Consider the following 26,468-nt stretch of genomic DNA (forward strand, 5'->3'; position numbering starts at 1 on the left):
AGCAAATTCCTGTTCTTCTCAAACAATCGTTGGTCAATTTTAATCAAACTTGACAGGAATGATGTACAGAGCTGATGTCCTCTACAAAGGATCCTCCCGTGTTTCCCATTGGATGGAAAACGTGGCCACTAAAAGCAATCATTTATTTTGACTGACCAATTTTACCGTGAAACTACATGGTAAAATGGTTTTAAACTTGAGGGAATTTATGATTGGAAGACACAGATGATCCCCACTTGGCGGCATTCATGGCAGAGGATCCACATTGAAACCTTATTGGAAACCACGTTTTCATATTCTTCTATGAATCTACATGATGAACTTTAACCATACATTGCAGAAATGATGAATCGCATGTGCTTTATAAATTGTTCTTTTCAATCTTTTTCCTTTAAATAGATACAAGCATTTGTAAGGTATTGAACCAATATTTCTGGGACTTAACAGTTTCTCCTCACACTTACCTGAATTCAACATAAGCATTAGTGATTTAAACATCTTTTAACAGTTTTAATACTAGCTCCTCATAAAAGTTAAATTTTCAAGAAAATATGTTTTCACTTGTATGATTTTGATTTTAATAACGGTTATACATGAAATTGCTTGATTTATTGTTGTTTGCTAAATGCCTAGTGGCAAATAGTTCATACCATTCAGGACAAGAACATAGCAACACAAATTGTAGGTAGGTTTTGCAAGGGGGTTAACTGAGATAGAGGCTGGTAAATTTTGACTGCCACTTGAAGAAGGGCATGTTGGTGAGAGGTATAGCTAGCTATAAAACCAGGTTTAATCAACCATTTTCTACATAAGGAAGTAGCTGTACCTAGTCAGAAATATGACAGTTGTTTTCTATTCGTTTGATGTGTTTGAGCTTTTGATTTTGCCATTTGATAAGGGACTTTCCTTGGAGTTCGGTATTTTTGTTATTTTATTTTTGGATAGGGGTAAAAATGTTGCATTGAGCCCATGAGCCCTATAAAAAGTTCTTGGATGGGTTCTTTTACATGCAGACAACATGGAACTTTCCCTACACAAGGCACCAGCATTAATGTCTCCATTGTGATTGAACATAATTGCATTTTTTCATCCTTCACAGCCAAATGATGCCCTATTTAGCATTGGTTTACTGTTGAGTGAGAAAAGTCCAGGTGACACTTGGAGATGCATGTTACTTGAGGTACATAAAATGGAATCTTGTGGATTGATATAATAAATATTGGATAAAACTTAACAAAGAATAAAATGGCCAAAAAAAAGGTAATTTTTTATTAATAAAAACTAAAAATACAATGTAACAAGTAAATCTATGGCTTCTTGCAGACTAATATATAAAATTAAGAGTATTTGCACAAAAGAGAACATTCAAGTGATGCCCTTCCACATAAAATTTCTTAAATTATTTCCTTTACATTCTATTTTTCAGTTTGTTAAGCTATGGTTTTTGTGAACTTTATGAATGTTATTGAAGGATAAGAAAATGATTCATCTCTTTTTAAAAATTAAAATACAATAACCATAATATCATATGTCCACAGTAATGACATGATGCAATGTTTTAATTTATTAAAACTAATTTCATTTTCCATTTAAAAATTTTTGCCAAATTGTTTTAGCTGTTGCTCTACATTCGACCAGAAGTATCAAAGATAAAATTTATGGGAAAAAAGCTTTTATTCTGGCCCTTACACAAAAGTAAAATAAGAGAGATTTTTATTGTTGCCTTGAATGTGTGGTAATGGTACAATCATATAGACATTAGCAGCATTAAATTTACTTCTTAACACAAAAAACAAAAATAAAAAAAGATGGGTTAATGTATTAACCATATAGCATAAAATCTTATTTTACCATTTATATATAGTGTCCAATAATTTATATTGAAATCTAATAACTATGAAAAATTTAACAGAAACAAGTTAATCAAAAGTGGCTGTACAAGTTAATGACTTAAAAAACCAGCAATTTTTGTGTACCTTTGAACTTCATCATAATGAACTTATTTCTTGAAGAAAAAGGATGTCAGATGTTCATTAATAGCTGTTTTCGTTGTTTTTTTTTTAAATTCTGGAAATAAAAAATAAGCTTGCATGACATAATACTACAAGGGGAATAACTATGAAAATATGTTTGTTTTCAAAAAATAAAATATTATGCTTTTACTTCTGCCACAGGTCTTAAAATCTGCAGTCATATAAAAAAACAAAACATTACAATGAATCACAAAATAAAACTTTATATCTCCTCCCCTTTTTTTTGTTGAGGAAATTTTTAAATTTACAACCTTTATAAGAATTTATATGCAATACCAAACATTTCATTTACAGATTTCCTTCCCTTTGGACTTTAACATGTGTTTGAAAGGACGGCTTTTAAATAATTAGCCATTATTCTTGAGGATAAATGGAGAAAATTTAAATTATCTCCCTTATGCAGAATAGAATATCCAAATCTGGGTAGATGTGTCTGCATTTTGTTTGGTTTATTCAACATATTAGCTATTCAAGTTTACATCATAAAAAATTTCAATATCACTATATCACTATGAATAAAGGATTCATAAACTAATTAGCAAAAATGCATTGCTGTTTCTAATGGTTTACTGCTTCCCTCTTAATTAAAATTTTTTTTAGCACTAAAGTTACTGGTGAAAAAAACCAAAACGTGCTAATGTGGGAGTTACAACAGCACGTCCTAGGTCATTAGTCTTAATCACAATTCTTGGATTTCTTCATATTAAACTAAAGAGTTCCATATAAAATCTATATCATACATAACATTACAGTCTAAGTAACTTAAAGCAAAGTGTGAACAAACTTTTGATTGCTTTCATCCAGTTAGATTAGCATAATCCTTAGATAATAAAAATGTGCCTTTTTGATTGGTTGATATATAACCCTTTTACAAGCATTTAATAATTTTTAAAACTGATTCCAAAAGACTACATATAAAAAGTTTTATTCAATTTTTAAGGCTGATACTTTACTATTTACAAACATTTAATAATTTTTAAAACTGATTCCAAGAAAGTACATATAAAAAATTTTATTCAATTTTTAAGGAAAAACAAATAATCGCAGATTAGAGTTTATAGGTATAACTAACATTCTACACTATGTGTGGTAGACGAAAAGACTCAATTTAAAATGTAAAACATATATAACAGTATCTAACAATTTATAAGATTCTGGAAAAACATTGTGCTCCCTACACCATTTAATGATAAAAATTAACTTTCTAATAGAATAGAAGAAAAATCGGAAATCTTTTCAGATCAACACAAGTTTGACAACTAAAAAAAATTGAGCTTTATTCGTGTCTCTGATGCCCAAAATTAATAGCTTATGGAAAATGAAAGAGTAAAATCTTTAACAACACTTTAAACATTTCACATGTAACATACAATTGTTAACAACAAAAACATGGTTCAAAGTTGTGAAGTTACATAAACTAAATACTGACTTTTGGTATTGATATATAACACATAAGCAAATCACGTTGTAATTGGTCTGCTGAGAGTGATTTGTAGTTCCAATTTTATGAAGAATGAACTTATCTTGTTTCTTAAATTGTAAGATATCTCATCTGATCAAAACATTTGAAATATCAGGCATAAATCTTCTTCAATACTATTGTATATGGACACAAAATTTTTAATAAACTTAGGATGAATTATTACTAACTTTGTACAATTGAAAATGATTACAAATGATTACAACATGATTATAATATAATTAAAAACTTCAGTCTATTAATCATCACTTTTTGTAAGTAAGTTACTGTTAATGAGTATGGGATAAACATTTATATATCTGGCTGGAAAACAAAACTTTTCATTGGCTGTTTCAGAATCTCAAGCATTCTGGGTAATATTTTCAAAATCATGCAAAGAAATGTCATTATTGGTTAACAACCTTGTATAAAAGAATGAATTTTTCACAAATAGTGTAATATTATCTATATTCTATTGTATGAAATTGAAATAACAAACACTCCTTTTGATTCTGATACAGCAATGCCTTTCATTGTCATCAATAAAATATTTGGTCAAAAATAAACAAAAACACAAAAAAAATCATACATATATTTGTATACAATTAAACAAATCATAAAATTAAAGAATGTGCAGAAATCAAAATGAACACATTTAAATCTTGATGACTGTCAATACAGTACAACTCAGCACGTGTACAATCAACTTGTAGAAACCAATGCCTTAGTTACCTAGGTAACTGTTCAAAATGAAATCTTATAAGTTCAATAAAAAAATAAAGATGTGGTATGATTGCCAATGTGACAACTTTCCACCCGAGACTTAATGACATAGAAAGTTCAAGTCTTTCATACAATGTCAATCAACTACCTGTATGTCTTCACCTACATGAAGTTTAAAAATACTATTGAAGGTTCACAATATGATAACAGATAAAACACTTTACATAAAGAACTTTATACAACATATTCCCAACATAAATTTGAACAAATTTCTTCTCATGAGGCTATACAGAACATCTTTCCAGCAATAAGGAATAACTAAAATTGTTTCATCTTATTAGAAAATACTAGACAAAGCGAACAATCTAGTCAATTGGTCTTTCAACATATAACAAACTTCCAATGGTATATTTAAATGAGTTGTAAAATCACAAAGAAATAAACATAAATGATTGATTGATTGTTGCCTAAGAAAGGAAAACAGATATTAACAATAATATCTATGCCCCCTTTCAGCTAGCACATTTCCATGAACATTGAGTCAAAACTGTAATTTGGCACCATAATGAACATGTGTACTAATTTTCAAGTTAATTTGTCCATAACTTTACAACTTAAACCCCCCTTCCCTTCTTCGTTTATGGGGTTAAAAAGATAATAATCCATGATAATATTTTTACAAATAACATTGCCATAATAAAAAAAATAATTAAGTTAAAAAAAGTATTTCAAAACTCATTTGGAACAATTGAAATCACTACTTTTCAAGCGAGACAATTATATCCCGTAACAAAAAAGAACTTGGTCTTTAACATTATTTTTTATCGAGAGAAACTGATTAATGCCTCCTATAAAAATTTTTTTTATAAAAATTTGTATAAAACAATGTTTCTCAAAAATGTCAGCCAATGGCATTACATGTAATAATTTGACTGTAAACAGAACATTTGTGTTTTTCAGGAATATACAGTCACTGATGTCTGTGAAGTGAGAAATTGTTTAAAAGGGGTTTATTTTCCCTTAATATTGTGATAATGATAAAATCTTGAAATCACCCATTTGCATAAATTTGATGTTTACTGAAATTTAAATTCAGAGAAAATAATAATGCGAATATAAAACCTTACAACCAGGTTTTGGGCTAGTTATCTTGAAATTTAAACTCCATGAAAATAAACCCATTTTATATTAATTTACTGCTTTCTCAAAACTCTCAAATTTTATTCTTATATGAAACCATTTTTCCTATTTCAAAACTTAAAATATTTCTTCAATTTACAATAAAATGTTAAATTTGAACATAAGTGTCTCTCCAAACAAATTTTAACAACGAATAAGATTAAAGAACCATATGAATAATAAAATGGTTGTATATTAATATAAATATTTCTGAAAACCTTGTAATAAAAAAAAAATGGAATGATCTAGACTACTATTCTTGAGTTATTCTTAATAAAATGTTTGTCTGATGAATACAAAGTTCTCCTTTATACATATTTTCCTTCCGGTTTCCTTCCTTTACAACAAATGAAGCAGGCAAAGATCACACAGAATATCTAAAAATAGAAATAATAAACTGCTTCGCTGAGCGCAGCTGGATACGCCCGCAGAGGTCCAACCCTGAACAGTTGGGGCAAAAATGGACACAATATTCAAGCTTGATACAGGTCTGAATTTGGATTGTATTAAATATTTGACATATTATAGGTTTCTGAATAAACGTAGTCAAAGAACTTGAAATTGGTTATGTGAATTGGATTTATATTCAATTAATGATTTCTTGCTATTGTGCAATACTTAGTAAATCTGTTGTCAGACTGTTAACAAATAAAGTTCAATTAATTCTCAATGTCATATTAGAAATTTATGAAAATGTAAAGGGAGCTTACATCAATAGATATAAACAATTCATCAAAGTTTCATGAGAATTGCTGACAGCATTTTTGAGTTATTGTCCGAAAACTGGAAAATCCCCCCTTTTTTAATGAATAAAACCCCATAACTCAGAAATGTAAAATTTATAAAATTCTAAACGGAGCTTACATCAATAGATATTAACAATTCACCAAAGTTCCATACGAACTGCTGATAGCATTTTTGATTTTTTGTCGGAAAACTGGAAAATCCCCCTTTTTTTATGAATAAAACCCTGTAACTCGGAAACGTAAAATCTAAAATATATAAAAATTAAAAGGGAGCTCATGTCAATAGATATAAACAATTCACCACAATTTCTTGCAAGTTGGTGAAAGCATTCTTGAGTTATTGTCCGAAAATTGGAAAACCCCCCTTTTTTTAATGAATAAAACCCCATAACTCGGAAACGTAAAATCTAAAATTTATAAAAAACGAAAGGGAGCTCACGTCAATAGATATAAACAATTCACCAAAGTTTTATGCAAATTGGTTAAAGCGTTTTTGAGTTAATGTCCGACATGTTGATGACGGACGGACAGACGGACGGACGGACAGACGGACAGACGGACAAGGGTATACCATAATACGTCCCGTAAACGGGCGTATAAAAATTAAATAAAAATTAACATCACAATTAAAATAAAATAATTTAAATTCTTGCATGTCTGAGTAACAAAATGGGTGTTGATGATAAAGCAGGAACTCCTTTCCCTTCTGTCGCACCTGAGTTCCCCAGTTATTGATACGGTTCCTTTATTTTTCTACATGTTCAATGAAATCTTCAGTTGATAGTTTTGTCATATCAACTTTTTTTATTTTGGTCGTGGGGATGTCTGTCTTATCTGTACTAATAATTTTTTGACTTTTGACTTTGACTTGGTATTTTCTTACTTTTTTCGTGTTTTTGTAATATCAACACAATACATGTAAGTTCATTAGAGGTTTTGTTTAGACTAGTATAGCAAAAATAATAAAATGACTGAATAAGATTATATCATGCAAAATATATTCTAAACAGGACTTATTAGGGAGGACTTATATTTTAACTTAATTTGATAATCAGTACATAGCGCTTAATCATCACGGTAACCAGTCCTGTAAATCCTTAGATTTTTCTTACAAATAAAGAGAGATGTGGAATATATGTCAATATGACAGCAACCATAAACTGTTTTCCAACAAGCAGACACTTACAACAGGAAATCAGTTCTACAAAGCATTTAAGGATTGATTTTAAGCATAAATAATATATGAATTTTTAAGATCATAATGACATACTTTTTAATCCTATATCTAATATATATAATATTTTTTTTTACCTCCAACAGCATAAGAGCTATTCCGACTCCAATATAAATTGCATTATACCTCATAACAATGTCCTCCAAAGCATCAAAACAGCCCTGTAATAAGAAGAATTAAATAGTCTTTATCAGATTAATAATGCCAAAATGTTTTATCAAAATAGAATAATTCTATTAATATGAATAGATACAACAACATTTTTGAATTTTTTTCATACTAATTCTAATTATTGGCAATTAAGGTGGTACATAACACTACAGGGAGATAACTCTTTAAAAATCAGCTGAACATTTTAATCACATTCTATTGTAAAGGAAATATTAAGCTTCTCAATGATCAAAATTAGTGTTTGTCAAACTGCTATATATATCCAATGAAATATTTCTGATAAAGTGTGTGGTTCAAATTTTTTTGAAATTTTTATATTTTTGTCAAAGGGTCAAAGTAAATATTTTGTCAAAATTTTAAGAAAATTAAACGAGCCAAATTAATTTTAGTCAAAGTGTACCACCTTAAAAAACAAACACACATAAAAAATAAAATATATTTTAAATTCAATATGCCTCTCCCATTTGTTGGCCTATTTAGGAAGTAGCTGGAGTCTCAAATGCCAGGGAGCTAGTACACCTTTAAAAAAAAAAAAACAAGAGAAATTTCAAACTAAGATTTTAAGGCCTGATTTAAGAGACAATAAAATGCTTCACTGGGCGCAGCTTGATACAACCACAGAGGTCGAACCCTGAACAGTTGGGGCAAGTATGGACACAACATTCAAGCTTGATACAGCTCTGAATTTGGATTGTGATTAAATATTTGACACAGCATAGGTTTCTGACACAGAAAGAATGTGGTCTAAGAACTTGATCTTTTTTAATTTACCTATTATGTTCCAATGTCCAAAATCAAAATACATGGTTAGATTCAGCATATCAAAGAACCCCATATATTCAATTTTTGTTGAAATCAAACAAAGTTTAATTTTGGACCCCAACTTGGACAAACTTGAAAACTGGGTCAATAATCAAAAATCTAAACACATGTTTAGATTCAGCATATCAAAGAACCCCATATATTCAATTTTTGTTAAAATCAAACAAAGTTTAATTTTGGACCCTTTGGACCTTGATGTAGACCAATTTAAAAAACGGGACCCAAAATTAAAAATCTAAATACACGGTTAGATTTGGAATATCAAAGAACCCCAATAATTCAATTTTTGATGAAATCAAACAAAGTTTAATTTTGGACCCTTTTGACCTCAATATGAACCAATTTGATAGCGGGGCCCACAAATAAAAAATCTAAATACATGGTTAGATTCAGCATATCAATTAACCCCATATATTCAATTTTTGTTGAAATCAAAAAAAGTTTAATTTTGGACCCCAACTTGGACCAACTTGAAAACTGGGCCCATAATCAAAAATCTAAACACATGTTTAGATTCAGCATATCAAAGAACCCCAAGAATTCAATTATTGTTAAAATCAAACTAAGTTTAATTTTGGACCCTTTGGACCTTAATGTAGACCAATTTAAAAAACGGGACCCAAAATTAAAAATCTAAAAACACGGTTAGATTTGGCATATCAAAGAACCCCAATAATTCAATTTTTGATGAAATCAAACAAAGTTTAATTTTGGACCCTTTTGACCTCAATATGAACCAATTTGATAGCAGGCCCACAAATAAAAAATCTAAATACATGGTTAGATTCAGCATATCAAAGAACCCCATATATTCAATTTTTGTTGAAATCAAACAAAGTTTGATATTTGGACCCCAATTTGGACCAACTTGAAAACTGGGCCAAAAATCTAAAATCTTAATACATGTTTAGATTCAGCATATCAAAGAACCCCATATATTCAATTTTTGTTGAAATCTAACGAATTTTAATTTTGGACCCCAACTTGGACCAACTTGAAAACTGGGCCCATAATCAAAAATCTAAACACATGTTTAGATTCAGCATATCAAAGAACCCCAAGAATTCAATTTTTGTTAAAATCAAACTAAGTTTAATTTTGGACCCTTTGGACCTTAATGTAGACCAATTTAAATAAAATGCTTCGCTGGGGCGCAGCTTGATACGACCGCAGAGGTCATACCCTGAACAGTTGGGGCAGGTATGGACACAACATTCAAGCTTGATGCAGCTCTGAATTTGGATTGTTATTAAATATTTGACACAGCATAGGTTTCTGACACAGAAAGAATGTGGTCTAAGAACTTGAATTTTTTTAATTTACCTATTATGGTCCAATGTCCAAAATCAAAATACATGGTTAGATTCAGCATATCAAAGAACCCCATATATTCAATTTTTGTTAAAATCAAACAAAGTTTAATTTTGGACCCCAACTTGGACAAACTTGAAAACTGGGCCCATAATCAAAAATCTAAACATATGTTTAGATTCAGCATATCAAAGAACCCCAAGAAATCAATTTTTGCTAAAATCAAACTAAGTTTAATTTTGGACCCTTTGGACCTTAATGTAGACCAATTTAAAAAACAGGACTTAAAATTAAAAATCTAAATACACGGTTAGATTTGGAATATCAAAGAACCCCAATAATTCAATTTTTGATGAAATCAAACAAAGTTTAATTTTGGACCCTTTTGACCTCAATATGAACCAATTTGATAGCGGGGCCCACAAATAAAAAATCTAAATTCATGGTTAGATTCAGCATATCAAAGAACCCCATATATTCAATTTTTGTTGAAATCAAAAAAAGTTTAAATTTGGACCCCAACTTGGACCAACTTGAAAACTGGGTCCATAATCAAAAATCTAAACACATGTTTAGATTCAGCATATCAAAGAACCCCAAGAATTCAATTTTTGTTAAAATCAAACTAAGTTTAATTTTGGACCCTTTGGGCCTCAATGAAGACCAATTTAAATAAAATGCTCCGCTGGGGCGCAGCTTGATACGACCGCAGAGGTCGAACCCTGAACAGTTGGGGCAAGTATGGACACAACATTCAAGCTTGATACAGCACTGAATTTGGATTGTAATTAAATATTTGACACAGCATAGGTTTCTGACACAGAATGAAAGTGGTCTAAGAACTTAAAAATTTTCAATTTACCTATTCATACATGTGATGGACTGTGAAACTCAGATCAGGAGATTGGGAAATTTTGGTCAGGAGATTAGGACTCAGATCAGGAGGTTTTTAATTGACATTAATTTTGTTGTAAATGTAACCGTGTGCTGTAAAAATGGTCTTTTAAAGTGTGTTTTCTTCAACTTTCCATCCAATTTATTATGTTTATAGTACCCTTGTACTTATAAAGTTTCTCCATCTTTATATTCTACATGTTCAATCTAACATTGTTTTTTTCCAGTATGTTCTTTAAATTTTTTACTTCATATTCTATAAAACAATCATTGCAACCAGAACATTCTTTTAGCTGTCTGCAAATAGTTTTTATTTATTTTTTTTTTCTCTTGCAAATAGTTTTTATTTTTTTTTTTTATCTTTATTATACAAATAGTTTTTATTTGCAAACTCAGAAATTCATTCTATCTGTAAAGTTAGGGTCATAGTTATTATATAAATTTCAATTTAAGCCTTAAAAGGAAGTATAGAATCCTCAAATAATTTTCAAATTATTATTTTTTTATTTGTCCTAAGACATTTAAAATCATTTAATAACCATCCTTTTATGATTATTTGTTCAATTTATATTTTATTTATATTCTTTTAAAAATTTTCATTATTAAATGGAAAGTAACTTAAAACAGGATAAATCAAGGGAAGTAACCCAATAAATACACAGTTTTTGTTACACAACGGCAGTTAGCCTGAGGTAAAAATCGTTGCTTACCAGTATGTTTGACACCCAAGCTGACAAGTGAAGCCATATAATTATGCATGTTAATTGATTTACAGGTAAAATATAACTTCAGGTAATGTCAGTTACACCAGATGCCTGAGATGATATGTTGGGCAGAAATTTTTCATTCATGAAAAATTTCATACACGGGATTTTTTCCTCTTCAACGGGAGGTCGGGAGGAGACCCCTGAAAACGGGATTATTGTACTCCCGTCGGGAGGTTCACATGTATGCCTATTCAAACCATATCATTATTATTTGCTTTTATATATAAATCAGAAATAACCAATTTAAAATGGAAAATGTTAAAGAAAAAAAAGGAAAAAAAAAATCCCCCCCCCCAATTTTTTGAACCCCCTTATGATTCACCGCCCCCAAACTCAATCCCAGCTTTCCCTTTGTGGTATGGTACCTTGCACTACAATTTCAGAGAGATTCATACACTTGAACACAAGTTATTGTCTGGAAACTAGAAAAATGCTTGTTTTTTGGCCCCTTTTTGGCCCCAAATTCCTAAACGTTTAGGGCAATTACCCCCAAACTCAATTCCAGCTTTCCCTTTGTGATATGGAACCTTGCAGTACAATTTCATAAAGATCCATACACTTACACACAAGTTATTGTCCTGAAACTAGAAAAATGCATGTTTTTTTGCCCTTTTATGGCCCCTAATTACTAAAATTTTGAGTGAAAACCCCCAAAATCAATCCCAGCCTTCCCTTTGTGATATGGAACCTTGTAGTACAATTTCATAAAGATCCATACATTTACAAACAAGTTATTGTCATGAAACTAGAAAAATGCTTGTTTTTTGCCCCTTTTTGGCCCCTAATTCCTAATATTTGGAGGAAATTACCCCAAAAATCAATCCCAGTATTCCCTTTGTGATATGGAACCTTGTAGTACAATTTCATAAAGATCCATACACTTACAAGCAAGTTATTGTCATGAAACTAGAAAAATGCTTGTTTTTTGCCCCTTTTTGGCCCCTAATTCCTAAAATTTGGAGACAATTACCCCCAAAATCAATCCCAGCATTCCCTTTGTGATATGGAACCTTGTGGTACAATGTCAGAGAGATCCATACACTTACACACAAGTTATGTCTGGAAGTTACAAAAATGCTTATTTTTGGCCCCTTTTGGCCCCTAATTCCTTAACTGTTAGTACCATAACCCCCAAAATCAATCCCCACCTTCCTTTTGTGGTATTGAACCTTATGGTAAAATTTCAATGAGATCCATTCACTTAAACTAAAGTTAGAGTGCGAAAACTAATGTGTATTCGGACGACGACGCCGGACGACGACGACGACGACGACGACGACGCCAACGTCATACCAATATACGACCACAAAAATTTTTTTGCGGTCGTATAAAAACGGGACCCAAATTAAACATCTAAAAACACGGTTAGATTTGGCATATCAAAGAATCCCAATAATTCAATTTTTGATGAAATCAAACAAAGTTTAATTTTGGACCCTTTTGACCTCAATATGAACCAATTTGATAGCGGGGCCTACAAATAAAAAATCTAAATACATGGTTAGATTCAGCATATCAAAGAACCTCATATATTCAATTTTTGTTGAAATCAAACAAAGTTTAATTTTGGACCCCAATTTGGACCAACTTGAAAACTGGGCCCATAATCAAAAATCTAAATACATGTTTAGATTCAGCATATCAAAGAACCCCATATATTCAATTTTTGTTGAAATCAAACAAAGTTTAAATACTGGACCCTATCTTGGACCAACTTGAAAACTGGGCCCATAATCAAAAATCTAAACACATGTTTAGATTCAGCATATCAAAGAACCCCAAGAATTCAATTTTTGTTAAAATCAAACTAAGTTTAATTTTGGACCCTTTGGACCTTAATGTAGACCAATTTAAAAAACAGGACCCAAAATTAAAAATCTAAATACACGGTAAGATTTGGAATATCAAAGAGCCCCAATAATTCAATTTTAGATGAAATCAAACAAAGTTTGATTTTGGACCCTTTTGACCTCAATATGAACCAATTTGATAACGGGGTCCACAAATAAAAAATCTAAATACATGGTTAGATTCAGCATATCAAAGAACCCCATATATTCAATTTTTGTTGAAATCAAACAAAGTTTAATTTTGGACCCCAATTTGGACCAACTTGAAAACTGGGCCAAAAATCAAAAATCTAAATACATGTTTAGATTCAGCATATCAAAGAACCTCATATATTCAATTTTTGCTAAAATCAAACAAAGTTTAATTTTGGACCCTTTGGACCTTAATGTAGACTATTTTGAAAACTGGACCCAAAATTAAAAATCTAAATACACTGTTAGATTCGGCATAACAAATAAATAAATGTGATCATAGATTTTACAAATCTTATGTGCCATACTGTGCAATTAAAGATTACTTCTTGAAATTTTTCAATATTTGAAATTTGAAAAAAAAAATAATATTTGAAGAATAATTCTTTTTAATTTCTGAAATCTAAAATGAGAAAAAATTGACCCCCCACAATTTCTTTTTATCCCCCACCCACCCCCCTTTTTTCCCCAAAAAAATTCTTTCCCTCAAGATATGGTCATAATCTCAATTCAAATTTCCAATGGAGTTGGCAACCATAATTACCCATTTAATTTTACCATAGTGCTAACTTAATCTATTTTATAAAAGAATTAAAAATATAGTGTCAAATCTTTCATATAGATTTTTTTGTAAAATAAAATGATGCAACATTTGCAGATATTTTTACTGGTCTTCCTTTATAAATATGCATTTCTTTAAACATAATTTAAAAGCAGTGTAAGGGAAGTAACCAAAACGTTGTATTTGGATTACCTCGCTCCCTTACACTGTTTTAAATTATCTTTATTGTTCATTAACCATTACTTTATACATAATTTAAAAGCAGTGTAAGGGAGATAATTTCAATGATGTATTTGATTTATCTCCCTTACACTGCTTTAAATTATGTTTTGTACTAAAGTATTTGTCCATTAACCAGGACAACCTTGTTTTTCCCCCTTTTTTGCCCCTAATTCCTAAACGGTTTGAGCCATAACCCCCCAAAGCAAATCCTAACCATCCCTTTGTGGTATGGAAACTTGTAGTATAATTTCAGAGAGATCCATACACTGTTCCACAGTTATTGTCTGGAAACTAGAAAATGCTTATTTTTGGCCCCTTTTTGGCCCCTAATTCCTTAACTGTTGGTACCATAACCCCCAAAATCAATCCCAACCTTCCTTTTGTGGTATTTAACCTTATGGTAAAATTTCAAAAAGATCCATTCACTTAAACTAAAGTTAGAGTGCGAAAACCAATGTGTATTCGGACGACGACGCAGGACGACGCCGACGACGCCAACGTCATACCAATATACGACCACAAAATTTTTTTTGCGGTCGTATAAAAACAGGACCCAAAATTAAAAATCTAAATACACGGTTAGATTTGGCATATCAAAGAACCCCAATTATTCAATTTTTGGATGAAATCAAACGAGGTTTAATTTTGGACCCTTTTGACCTCAATATGAACCAATTTGATAGCGGGGTCCACAAATAAAAAATCTAAATACATGGTTAGATTCAGCATATCAAAGAACCCCATATATTCAATTTTTGTTAAAATCAAACAAAGTTTAATTTTGGACCCTATGGACCTTAATGTAGACCAATTTGAAAACTGGACCCAAAATTAAAAATCTAAATACAAGGTTAGATTCGGCATAACAAATAAATAAATGTGGTCAAAGATTTTACAAATTTAATGCGCCATACTGTGCAATTAAAGATTACTTCTTGAAATTTTTCAATATTTGAAATTTGAAAAAAAAATAATATTTGAAGAATAATTCTTTTTAATTTCTGAAATCTGAAATGAGAAAAAATTGACCCCCCACAATTTCTTTTTACCCCCCCCCCCCCCCCCCTTTTTTTCCCCAAAAAAATTTTTCCCTCAAGATATGGTCATAATCTCAATTCAAATTTCCAATGGAGTATGCAACTATAATTACCCATTTAAATTTACCATAGTGCTAACTTAATCTATTTTATAATAGAATTTAAAATATAGTGTCAAATCTTTCATATGGATTTTTTTGTAAAAAAAAAGATGCAACATTTGCAGATATTTTTACTGGTCTTCCTTTATAAATATGTATTTCTTTAAACATAATTTAAAAGCAATGTAAGGGAAGTAACCAAAACGTTGTATTTGGATTACCTCCCTTACACTGTTTTGAATTATCTTAATTGTTCATTAACCATTACTTTATACATAATTTAAAAGCAGTGTAAGGGAGATAATTTCAATGATGTATTTGATTTATCTCCCTTACACTGCTTTAAATTATGTTTTGTACTAAAATATTTGTCCATTAACCAGGACAACCTTGTTTTTCCCCCTTTTTTGCCCCTAATTCCTAAACGGTTTGAGCCATAACCCCCCAAAGCAAATCCTAACCATCCCTTTGTGGTACGGAAACTTGTAGTATAATTTCACAGAGATCCATACACCGTTCCACAGTTATTGTCTGGAAACTAGAAAATGCTTATTTTTGGCCCCTAATTCCTTAACTGTTGGTACCATAACCCAAAAAATCAATCCCCACCTTCCTTTTGTGGTATTGAACCTTATGGTAAAATTTCAAAGAGATCCATTCACTTAAACTAAAGTTAGAGTGCGAAAACCAATGTGTCTTCGGACGACGACGCCAACGTCATACCAATATACGACTGCAAAAATTTTTTTGCGGTCGTATAAAAACTCAACTTGTTTCACAGGGTGACACTGGTAAATACAACAAACATTATTTATTGAAAAAAGGACACAAAACTGAAATGTGTTTGTATGATAAAAAGTGAAATGATAAGTAGACAGAAATAAGATATTGTTGAAGTCCTTACAGTGGCCTTTAATTTCTTATATCCATGTCATTTGAACTCTGGTGGATACTTGTCTCATTTGCAATCATACCACATCTCCTTATTTTTATACTCCATCTAGAAATTCTGTTTTTTTGTTTGTTTTTAAAGCTTTCAGGGACAACAGCCAGACAAGAAACATGCTGTTGTAAAGCTGATGAATCTAGGACTATCCTCTTTCAGATCTGTTAAAAAAAGAAGCTAAATGAACAATATAATTCATATATAGGTCATATGTCTTACCTTTTTGTAATTTGAATTTTCATTTGTCGGATCTGTAGCACATTCTGTTTGATTAACTGATGTAAACAGTCCAGAATCAACCTTTGGTGTTTCTGTGTCGACATTCTTACAACAGAAGTAGGGGGCCTTGAATGTCACTTTTTGATTGTCAATCATATAGGTTCTAACCCAGCCTGTAGCTAGCTCTACGTCCTTATAGTTGTCAACCCCACAGCAATCAAACTGAAAATGAAAAAAACAAAATAAAAAAATTTAAAGGTGGCAGATTAACTGTTTTTAATATAAGGAAAGGGAAAGCAATACAGTTTCATTATTTCAGTTTGAACTTGGTGTTTTAAAATAAGTTTGCTTGTATGAAGAATTTACTGCTTACAAGGAAGCTATTAAACGAAGGATTCACATCACCAGTCAATTAACTTTTTACCTCCATGAAAGCTGCATTAATTCCCATTGATATAATGTCTGTTCCATTATCACCATTATATTTATCTTTTATCACATTTTTCATCTCAGATTTCACAGATCCCTGCCACTGAAATAAAAAAAACCCCAACATATATATGTGCATTGTTGAAAATCATAATATATATATTTGTATGGTACATGTATTAACAAGAGTGCACACACTGAAATGGTTGACCTGCTTTACTGATATGATTGAATTAATGTTGAAAAGTCTTCAAGATAAAGATTTACTACAAGTATCACATTAACTTTACAGTATCAATTCCAATGATCCATGTTAATTAGGTCAAAGTCAGAGGAACCCTGCAAGACGAACATGTATACATAACAATCATTTGATACACCAAATATAGCTAACCTATATCTTATAGTGTCTGATAAACAGAATCTTAACATTGACCAATGAATCAAATAAATGAAGTCAAGGTCAGATGAACCTTGCAAGACAGGCATGAACATACATGTAATACAATCATTCATTCATTACATCAAATAAAGTTGACATATTGCTTCTTGTATCTGAGATACAGACTTGACCTTGATTACTGATCAATGAATGGTCAAGGTCAGGTGAACCCTGTCTGATGGACATGTTGACAGTAAGAATCCCATTTACCAACTATAAATATCCTTTCAGTCTTAGAAAGTGAACAAAAATTCATGTGATAGAAAATCTATTTTTTTATAATAAAACAGTGAATGAACCATGAAAATGAGGCATGGAACAGTTGACATATGACAAACACACACTTCCTAAAATAAGGCATCTGTTTAAAAGATCTATATGAAGTATCCTGCGACTCAAAAAATCTTATTAAAATTATTTGTAAGTTATATTGAAATATTCATGTTTTGTACGATTTTTTGTGAAATGATTCCCTGATCTTTTACCTTTAGTTCTTATGAAATTTAAGTTTCATTCACAGTTTACACAGAAGCCCCTGGTTTATCATCTATATGTACTGATTCAACTATTTTTTTGTAATAGGCAGGACAAAAACAGAAAAATATTTAATGTCTCTATGATAGAGATACTTGTCCTAAAGAATTGAGGAGGACTAAATGCATAATTCATCAAACGTCACTCAATTGTGACATGCAAGTTCATTTGTAAAGGGGAATAAAAATGAAGCTCTTAGTTCGCTGCAAAAATCTATGTATCAAAATTCCAGAGTGTTTCTGTTGTTCCGTTGTTTTCCTCTTATAGTTGAGATGTTTCCCTCGGTTTTGGTTTGTGACCTGGATTAGTTTTCGCTTAATCGATTTATGACTATTGAACAGCAGTATACTACTGTTGCCTTTATTTGATAACTTTCATTAATCATTTGATTTTTATACAATAATCTCGTCAAAATTTGCACAGGAATAATGGCATTCTGTGAACACCTACCTCATCTTTGTACTGGAATGTCAACACAATGGCTGCTATCTGTGCTCCTAGAATGATAAGTACCACAATGGCATACTGAAAAAGAAAGCAAAGTGATTATAGCATAAAATACATTATATGGTACAATGTATTTGTGTAGGTAGGTTGTAAATATAAGTGATTCCCACACTTACTAGGAAAGACAGGGAACTTTGTTCTTAAAGCAAAGAGTTGAACAAAAATTTGACACATGACAAACATTAACATGAGTTATCTACATGATCTAGGAAGAGAGTTAAGTCCAATATATGGAAGGAGAGAGGTTAGTTGCAAAAAGCAGATCTAGAGAGGTAATATAATTGTCCCTTTTTAAAACGGAGAATAATTTTCTTTTGTAAGGTCTTATGATATGATGTTCACAATTTGTTTTTAAACATTTTATTATAGAACTACCTCAAGCTCTCCTAAGAAAGGCTCTCTTAAAAAAATGTCTATATAATTCAAAATATGCACAACATGTTTGAATTTTTTTTCTTCATTTGCCAATAATTCATAGCTGTTTAAAATGGTTTGCAATTATAAAGTGCATCGTTCATATTTTTGTAATAGACAGTACATATGTAACTTGTTTTTCTATAGATATGAACAATATCAATATATGTATTATTTTGTTTTTCAAGTGCAGGAAATCTGCACTCAGACACCCTCTTATACACTACAGTTTTCCGGAAATAACTGACAAACATATGTTCCTTTTCCTTTTGGCAAAAGTTCAGTTTTAAGATCCAAACTCTTTCATGAAATACAATGCTGTAGACCTATAATGTACACCTTTTGTTTAAAAGTAAAGTTATATCTATAGAACTTATTAGAAATTCTGAAAAATTTGTTGAAATTTTCATAAGAATCATAGAACAAAACTTTTGCTCTTTAGGTCTATTATTGGTTATCTCCTATATCTGCACCATTTTTTAGTGAAATTTTTAATCCTGTAAATATTAAAACATGGTTAGAAGATGTGGTATGATTGCCCATGAAAAAACTCTCCACCAGAGACCAAATGATAAAGAAGTTGACTGCAGTCAATATAACCTGGAGGCAGGCATTAGTTGTCCCCTAAACATAAATGTGTACTAGTTCAGTGAAAATGGATGTCACACTAAACTCCAAAACATATAAATGAACTAAAATTAAAAAAATATTCAAGACTAACAAAGGCCAGAGGCTCCTGACTTGGGGCAGGCACATAAATAAGGCGGGGTTTAACATGTTTTGTGAGATCTCAACCCTCCCCTTATACCTCTAGCCAATGTAGAATAAACAAACACACAGCAATACACACAGTAAAACTCAAGTTTAAAAGAAGTCCGGGTGTACCATGTAGTGATCAGATTTATTGGTTGAGAAAAGGACTTCAATAGAACAAATTAGCAAAGGAAAATAAAACTTTCAGACATTTCCATTTTAAGTGGTTTTTGATGTCGTTGTATCATTTACAGTTCCTTTATGGAAATCATCAACTTCAAAACTGTTCTACTCACAGTAAAAATAAATCCAGTGGTGAGTTCAGGTGGTGTTGTACCCAGCTACATAAAGGATTTTTGCAAATAAAATCCATTTTTTTCAACTGTTTTAGAACAAAACTAGATGTATTTAAAAGACAAGAATGGCCCCGCTGGTATATAACTATTATTTTCATGAAATTTTCAAAGACCAAAGCCTGTTTATTTCAGCAAATATCAGCAGAGGGGAGCAGAGCAGAACCAACTGTAATCTCAATCTGTAGCTCATCATAGAAGACTTGTATACAGAAAATCAGCTCAATGTGCAAAGCAGTTTAGAAAAAAAAGTCTGTTTAACAGAGCCATTAGTTTCGGCACTTTGTGGAGGGGCCATAAAAGCCCTTAAAAAAACAAACACATACCAATCGCCCAAGCAAGAGAATTTGTTTTTTTGCAAATGGAATTCTAATTTTCTTTCATATAGTAGTCACTTTTATATGGTTTAAAAGCAGAGTTCCAATATCAAACCAGTATACCATGTACACCAGTCAGCCAGTAACCAGTAACAATACATGAATCATTCTATTGCTGACAATTTAACAGTTTAGTTTTTAATATCTTTAAGCATACAGGAAAGTTCATCCTTCAAAAATGAGAATAGTGAAAGCTGCCTGTAGAACACAAAAGTATACATATAGATAAACTCATCATAGATACCAGGATTGAAATTTTATATTTACGCCAGACGCGCGTCGTCTACAAAAGACTCATCAGTGACGCTCAAATAAAAAAATATAAAAAAGGCCAAATAAAGTACGAAGTTGAAGAGTATTGAGGACCAAAAATTCCTAAAAGTGTTGCCAAATACAGCTAAGGTAATCTATTCCTGAGGTAGAAAAGCCTTAGTATTTCAAAAATTCAAAGTTTTGTTAACAGTTAATTTATAATTATGAACATATCAATGATAACTCAAGTCAACACAGAAGTGCTGACTACTGGGCTGGTGATACCCTCAGGAAGGAAGTCAATCTCCACCAGCAGTGGCATCGACCCAGTGGTTGTAAATAAACTCATCATAGATACCAGGATTGAAATTTTATATTTACGCCAGACGCGTGTTTCGTCTACAAAAGACTCATCAGTGGCGCTCGAATAAAAAAATATAAAAAAGGCCAAATAAAGTACGAAGTTGAAGAGCACTGAGGACCAAAAATTCCTAAAAGTGTTGCCAAATACAGCTAAGGTAATCTATTCCTGAGGTAGAAAAGCCTTAGTATTTCAAAAATAGATGAGTCACTTGATAGAATAGGCCAAAACCAATTCAAAACAAAATTAACTTATAATTAGGACCTTATAGCTATTTAGTTCATGACCATCCATTCTGTCAATTTTCAAGGAATGAATGTCCCATCATGCACTTTTATTAAAGTATAATGGCTACTTACACTTGTGAGGAGAATCTTCTGCTGACAGCAAGCCCCACAACAACCGAACATGGAAAGTAAGAAAACAAACACTCCTACACAGATACATATTATGGCAACTGTAGAGATTACAGAAACCAAGTCCGTTTCTAGGTGCTGCAGCTGAATCTGTCTCAGGAAATCACTCACGTAACCATTTACCAAATTTTCCTTGAACTTCAAAAGTGCTCCTGACACTAAAATAGCTAATCCCAGTATCTGTAAAAAATGTAATGTATATTATATATTTATTAGTAATTTTGAATATCAATTTTTGACCTCTGGATATATTTTTAACAAGAGATAGAGATTTGAATATTATAAACAGGCCTAGGAGAATTGGAACTTTGATGCATTTATTTCTGCACTGTATTGATTCTGTAAACATTATACATGCATTGCATTTCTATATATTCAATTCAATAAAATACAAATGGGGAATGTGTCACATGGACAGATGATGCCCCTGCTTGCATATTATATAAAGTTATAAAGGGACATAACTAAAGAACAGTAAAAGTGACGCTACCCAAATTTGTACTGGATCTGAGGTTTGTGGTAATAAGTATTGTGTATAAGTTTCATAACATTTGGTTAAGGCAAACTGAAGTTAGAGAAAGGAAACTAAAAATTCAGCAATTTTTCCATTTGTAAAGGGGCATAACTCTAGAATAGTAAAAGTAACACCACCAAAATTCAAACATAATCTGTATTTTGTGGTAATAAGCATTGTGTATAAGTGTCATAACATTTGGTTGAGGCAAACTTAAGTTAGAAAACAGAAACGAAAAATTCAGCATTTTTTTCATTTGTAAAGGGACATAACTCTAGAACGGTTAAAGTGACACCACCAAAATTCAAACTTGATCTGTGTTTTGTGGCATTAAGCATTGTGTATAAGTGTCATAACATTTGTTTGAGGCAAACTCGAGTTAGTGATCGGAAACAATTTTAGGACTTATGGACGTATGTACGTACGTATGTACAGATGGACAAGGGTAAAACTTAATGCCCCCTCTGCCACTGCGGGGGCATAAAAATGCTCTGCATTTACATAGTCAGTCTGATATGTATCAAAAACATAATTATTCTTTTAGATCCATTCTAACAGCAGAGGTACCTAATGCCAGAACTACAAAGTACATGTATATACGAACATTAATTTTTTTAGAAATTATTCTTATAAATAATAAGTCACCAAACCATTTCAGATAGGAGACAAATTTGTAGAGTTTTACAGTATTAATATTTATGTGGAACTGCAGCTCATTCCAATGTTGTGCATGCTGATAGTTTAAGTGCTTTATTTTATGCTTTAATTTTGTGAAAGCATGCTGCTTGATATGAGCTACATATGTGATATATGCCTACTATTTTGGAATACTATCCATTTATAACATTAAAAATACATCTTTATTTGTAAATTTTATAATTTGTTATCTATTCTATAAGAGTTTATCAGGTGTAATACCACCATTGATTTTCCCCTATTAGTCTTTGTTAAATTTGCACTTTTCAAAAAATTGTGCAGAATTTATCTTTGTTTCAAATAAAGAAATACTTGGCATGAGTAAAGTTTTATCCTGTCCAGTACTATAGAAAAAATTTCACATAACATTTCATTGCATATAAGAAAATAACCATCACTGGAAGTTAACCAATCCAATTTTCTCCCTTTTTTAACCGGTGTACAAGCTTTAGTAACCATGTAACCTCAAGTTTCCAAAATATTCTATAGAAACCCCAAATAAAAAAATAATGCTGCTTTGAAATACCCAAGATATATGTTTATGACCCAGAAATGTTTTACTACAATGAAATGTAGGATCAATTACCTATAACTGCAAATTCAAGGCAATATTTTTTTTCGACGTATTTTTGTATGCAACCGGATGTGACATTCTATGATTTGGTGGTATTACACCTATCAACTTATTGAGACACTTTCACTTCAGGCTTTTGTATATATAATTTACACTCAACTTTTTACTGTAAGATGTGTAAGTTTACTTAAACAAAATTATAATGAACTATGAACCATACATGTACCTTTATGAAACATATCTATATTGTTTCCTCTGACATGTTACCTTCTCTTACATGTACATTTTTACCTCATGCTTCCTCTAAATATTCCTCTGATCATAGGCGAGGTTTACACAACTTATTTACACACTTCATATTGACGTTTTAATCCAACCAAAGCAAATTACTAAGAGATCTTTATTAGTCCTTTTTTAGATTGTCTTTCAAAATAAAATGTTTGAACTTTTAATTCCAAAAGCCTATTTCAAAAATCATAATGTATTTATCATGTTTATGTATCATTATAGTATTGGGTGACTTAAATTGGTTTTTTAACAAAACAACTCGGTACCCATAGTCAAGGGTTTACTAATCCTTGCCTTAATCATGACATATGCACAGGACTACTAGCCGTCTCCTTCTTCTGTATTTATAGTCAAATAAATAAAGCTGAATATTGACATGCTTTCGGCAGTTACAGGATTTTTTCGCAGACATACATTGTATTTAGTGATACATGCCCCTGGGAATAGTATATCTAACGGGAAATGAATCTGATAGGTTTTTCAGTATAAAATTGATAAAATCTTGGACTTTACTAGAATTCGCGAGATTTATAGATTTTGGTAGCGTCTGACGGAAAAACTATCAGAACTGCTCAATAAATTAACCACATAATTCTAATCGTAAATAAATACAAGTTTTATCATAAAGTACATGTAGATATATTTTGTCATGTAAAATGACCAAAATAAGTGTGGTTTATTTGATGTGAAGTGTTTTATAATGGTTGGGGAAATTGGGAATGTGATGAAATGAATGCGATTCTAACAATTTTGAAGTGACAGATTACAACTTCAATACACTGGCATCACTTTAAAACTTAGTTTGAACTGGGAACAGTATATCAATATATATGTTCCTGGTTTGAATGACATTTTATAGATATCATCAGAAATTATTAGTATAATCATGATAATAGCGAGTACGTTTTTAACACATGTCCGTTTCCGTATTGTATCCCGCAATGGTGGGAAGTCGTGCACTTAAGGCCATTTTTTATTTTATTTTTCTGTAGACTTAGTTTTGTTTTTTTATTACTGTGTATTGTCAAGCTTGGTTACTCATAATTGTTTCTCAGTCACTGAATGTACGATGTTGTTCCATACTGGAGCAGCTGACCCGGTTTGTTTACATTCAAATTCTAATGGCTTCAAAACCATGTGACACATTGAATCGTTATATCCAATCAAATTGCTCTACTGTCAATTAGGTGATTTTTTAGTACAAGGCAATTATATTATTTGTTTGTATGATATTGCTTTGAAATAGTTTGCAATAAATTGGGGGTTTATTCAATAGGAAACCTCATTATTAGCCATGAAATTTGACATCAATGGAATTTTATATGAATATTTACTTATGGTCAGAATATCGATCTCTTTATTTTGAACCAAATTTTTTTTTTATGAAAAATATATGTATATTGTTTTTTATTAACCTACTCTATATTCCTGAACAAAAGTATGGCATGATTATCGTTTGTTTCCCAAAGTTTTTCTTTCAATTTAGATGGGTTTTTTTCGCGGGAAAATCGTGCAAGACGTAAGGTGCTTGCCATTTTGAAATTCTTAAAAATACGATTTGCTTGGCCTGTTTGGTCTGCCATTAAGATTGATTACGCTCAATGGAATGTAAACAAAGCAATGGAGGCCGGAAGAGGGGTTTTCTTAAGTTCTGAAATGTTTTTAGGCATTCGGAAGTCAGGTTTGAAATGGCCATTAGAAAATCTGCATTTTTGTACAATACTTTAGAATAATAATGAAAACATATCTTTAGAAATATCATTTTATTTAGAAGTGTAGAAAAAATGTATTCTGCAATAATTTTATACGCTGGTATTAGCGTAGTGACGTCAATGCGGAGTTTTCCCGTATGATAAGTACAATAACAAAATCCGAACGAACCAATGTTATGACCGATTATAGACTACGGTAGGATATCTTTATTAACTATGAACTGATGATGAAATGGGCTACAATTAGGTAGTGTCAAGTCCCCTCAAAATATATTTCCTGCATGCCCTATAACCCTGTCCCCCTAATCTAATAGGTCCTTAACAGCTCATGATCAACTTAGCCTAACACCCCATGATCAACTTAGCCTAAAACCCCATGATCAACTTAGCCTAACACCTCATGATCCCACTTAGCCTAAAGTTAGGAATTGGTTTTTTTTAGAAAAGAAATCTTGAAAAGTACAAATGACAAAAGATATGAAATATAATTATATATATCTACACCAGAAATAGAAACTTAAATCAAAATATGATTCATAATCATGACATCGTGTATAACTTCAGGAAGTGCTTTGTGAAACAGGAGTCACTGTAACAAAAGACATCCTTGAAGAAAATGTATAATTTTTTTTTATCTGTTTGAGTGTTTCAATGATATCATTTGCTGTATACTTACTCCAAAGATAATATTAACAATAACAAGGACAACTTGTCCGATCCTTCCACAAGCACCAATTTCTCTACCCATTCTGTTTCCTTTGTAGTTTTTTTTAATGTCTTGGTCCCCTTTAAAAAACTATGACACTTTACTAGTGCTTAAAATAGTCTAAAATGGCGTTCCAAATAAATAAACATGTATGCCCTAAAAATAGATTTCTTGAGTTATGTCCCATTTTTCATAAGTTATTTGCAGCGGGAAATATAAATTCTGGGGTAAACTCGAATCCCATCGAATTACAGATAGAGTGGGGTGCTTATTTTCGCCATAATTTTCCATGTTTTCTGCAGTTTATGTTCAGACCTTTTAAGTTTTTGAAGTATACTGATATTTCTATATGAAGATAACATCAAAAGCAAAATATTCTTTTTTTAATTCAGTAATGAAGATAGTTGATATACGTATGCAACATTTTAAAGAACATTTTACTCTTAACAACAACCATAAAAATCCTATTTCTCGTATCAAACATAATCTAAAAGAACTAGCCAAGGAATTTGTTTTTGTCCCGGCTGATAAAGCTGCTAATAATATCATTATAGTTTGACCGTGACGTAAATTTTACATTGAGGTTCTGCAAAAGGAAATCACGAATTCACCAACATTCCAACTGACTTCATTTTCAGAAAACGATATCTGTAACAAACATAAACTATTAGC

The 26,468-nt window shown here is 31.2% G+C and overlaps 2 protein-coding genes across 2 annotated transcripts in view; both read right to left on the reverse strand.

Moving 5' to 3' along the window:
- Positions 1-1,254: 1,254 nt before the first annotated feature.
- Positions 1,255-25,953, reverse strand: LOC127698902 (tetraspanin-18-like). Its single transcript, XM_052202634.1, has 7 exons — positions 25,767-25,953; positions 21,250-21,486; positions 18,324-18,398; positions 16,893-17,000; positions 16,469-16,690; positions 7,452-7,535; positions 1,255-5,771 (listed from the first exon to the last, which is right to left on the reverse strand). Exons 1-7 carry the CDS (start codon positions 25,836-25,838, stop codon positions 5,703-5,705), a joined length of 867 nt encoding a protein of 288 aa, XP_052058594.1. The 5' UTR covers positions 25,839-25,953; the 3' UTR covers positions 1,255-5,702.
- LOC127698854 (aftiphilin-like) overlaps positions 10,871-26,468 on the reverse strand; it is a 538,231-nt gene continuing 522,633 nt past the window's right edge. Inside the window, exon 9 of the transcript XR_007980971.1 lies at positions 10,871-12,487. The gene's annotated coding sequence lies outside the window, so the exon portion shown is untranslated. The remainder of the gene's footprint in view (positions 12,488-26,468) is intronic.

Source organism: Mytilus californianus, unplaced genomic scaffold (genome assembly GCF_021869535.1).
Source record: "Mytilus californianus isolate M0D057914Y unplaced genomic scaffold, xbMytCali1.0.p SCAF_4, whole genome shotgun sequence".
NCBI classification, from domain to species: domain Eukaryota; kingdom Metazoa; phylum Mollusca; class Bivalvia; order Mytilida; family Mytilidae; genus Mytilus; species Mytilus californianus.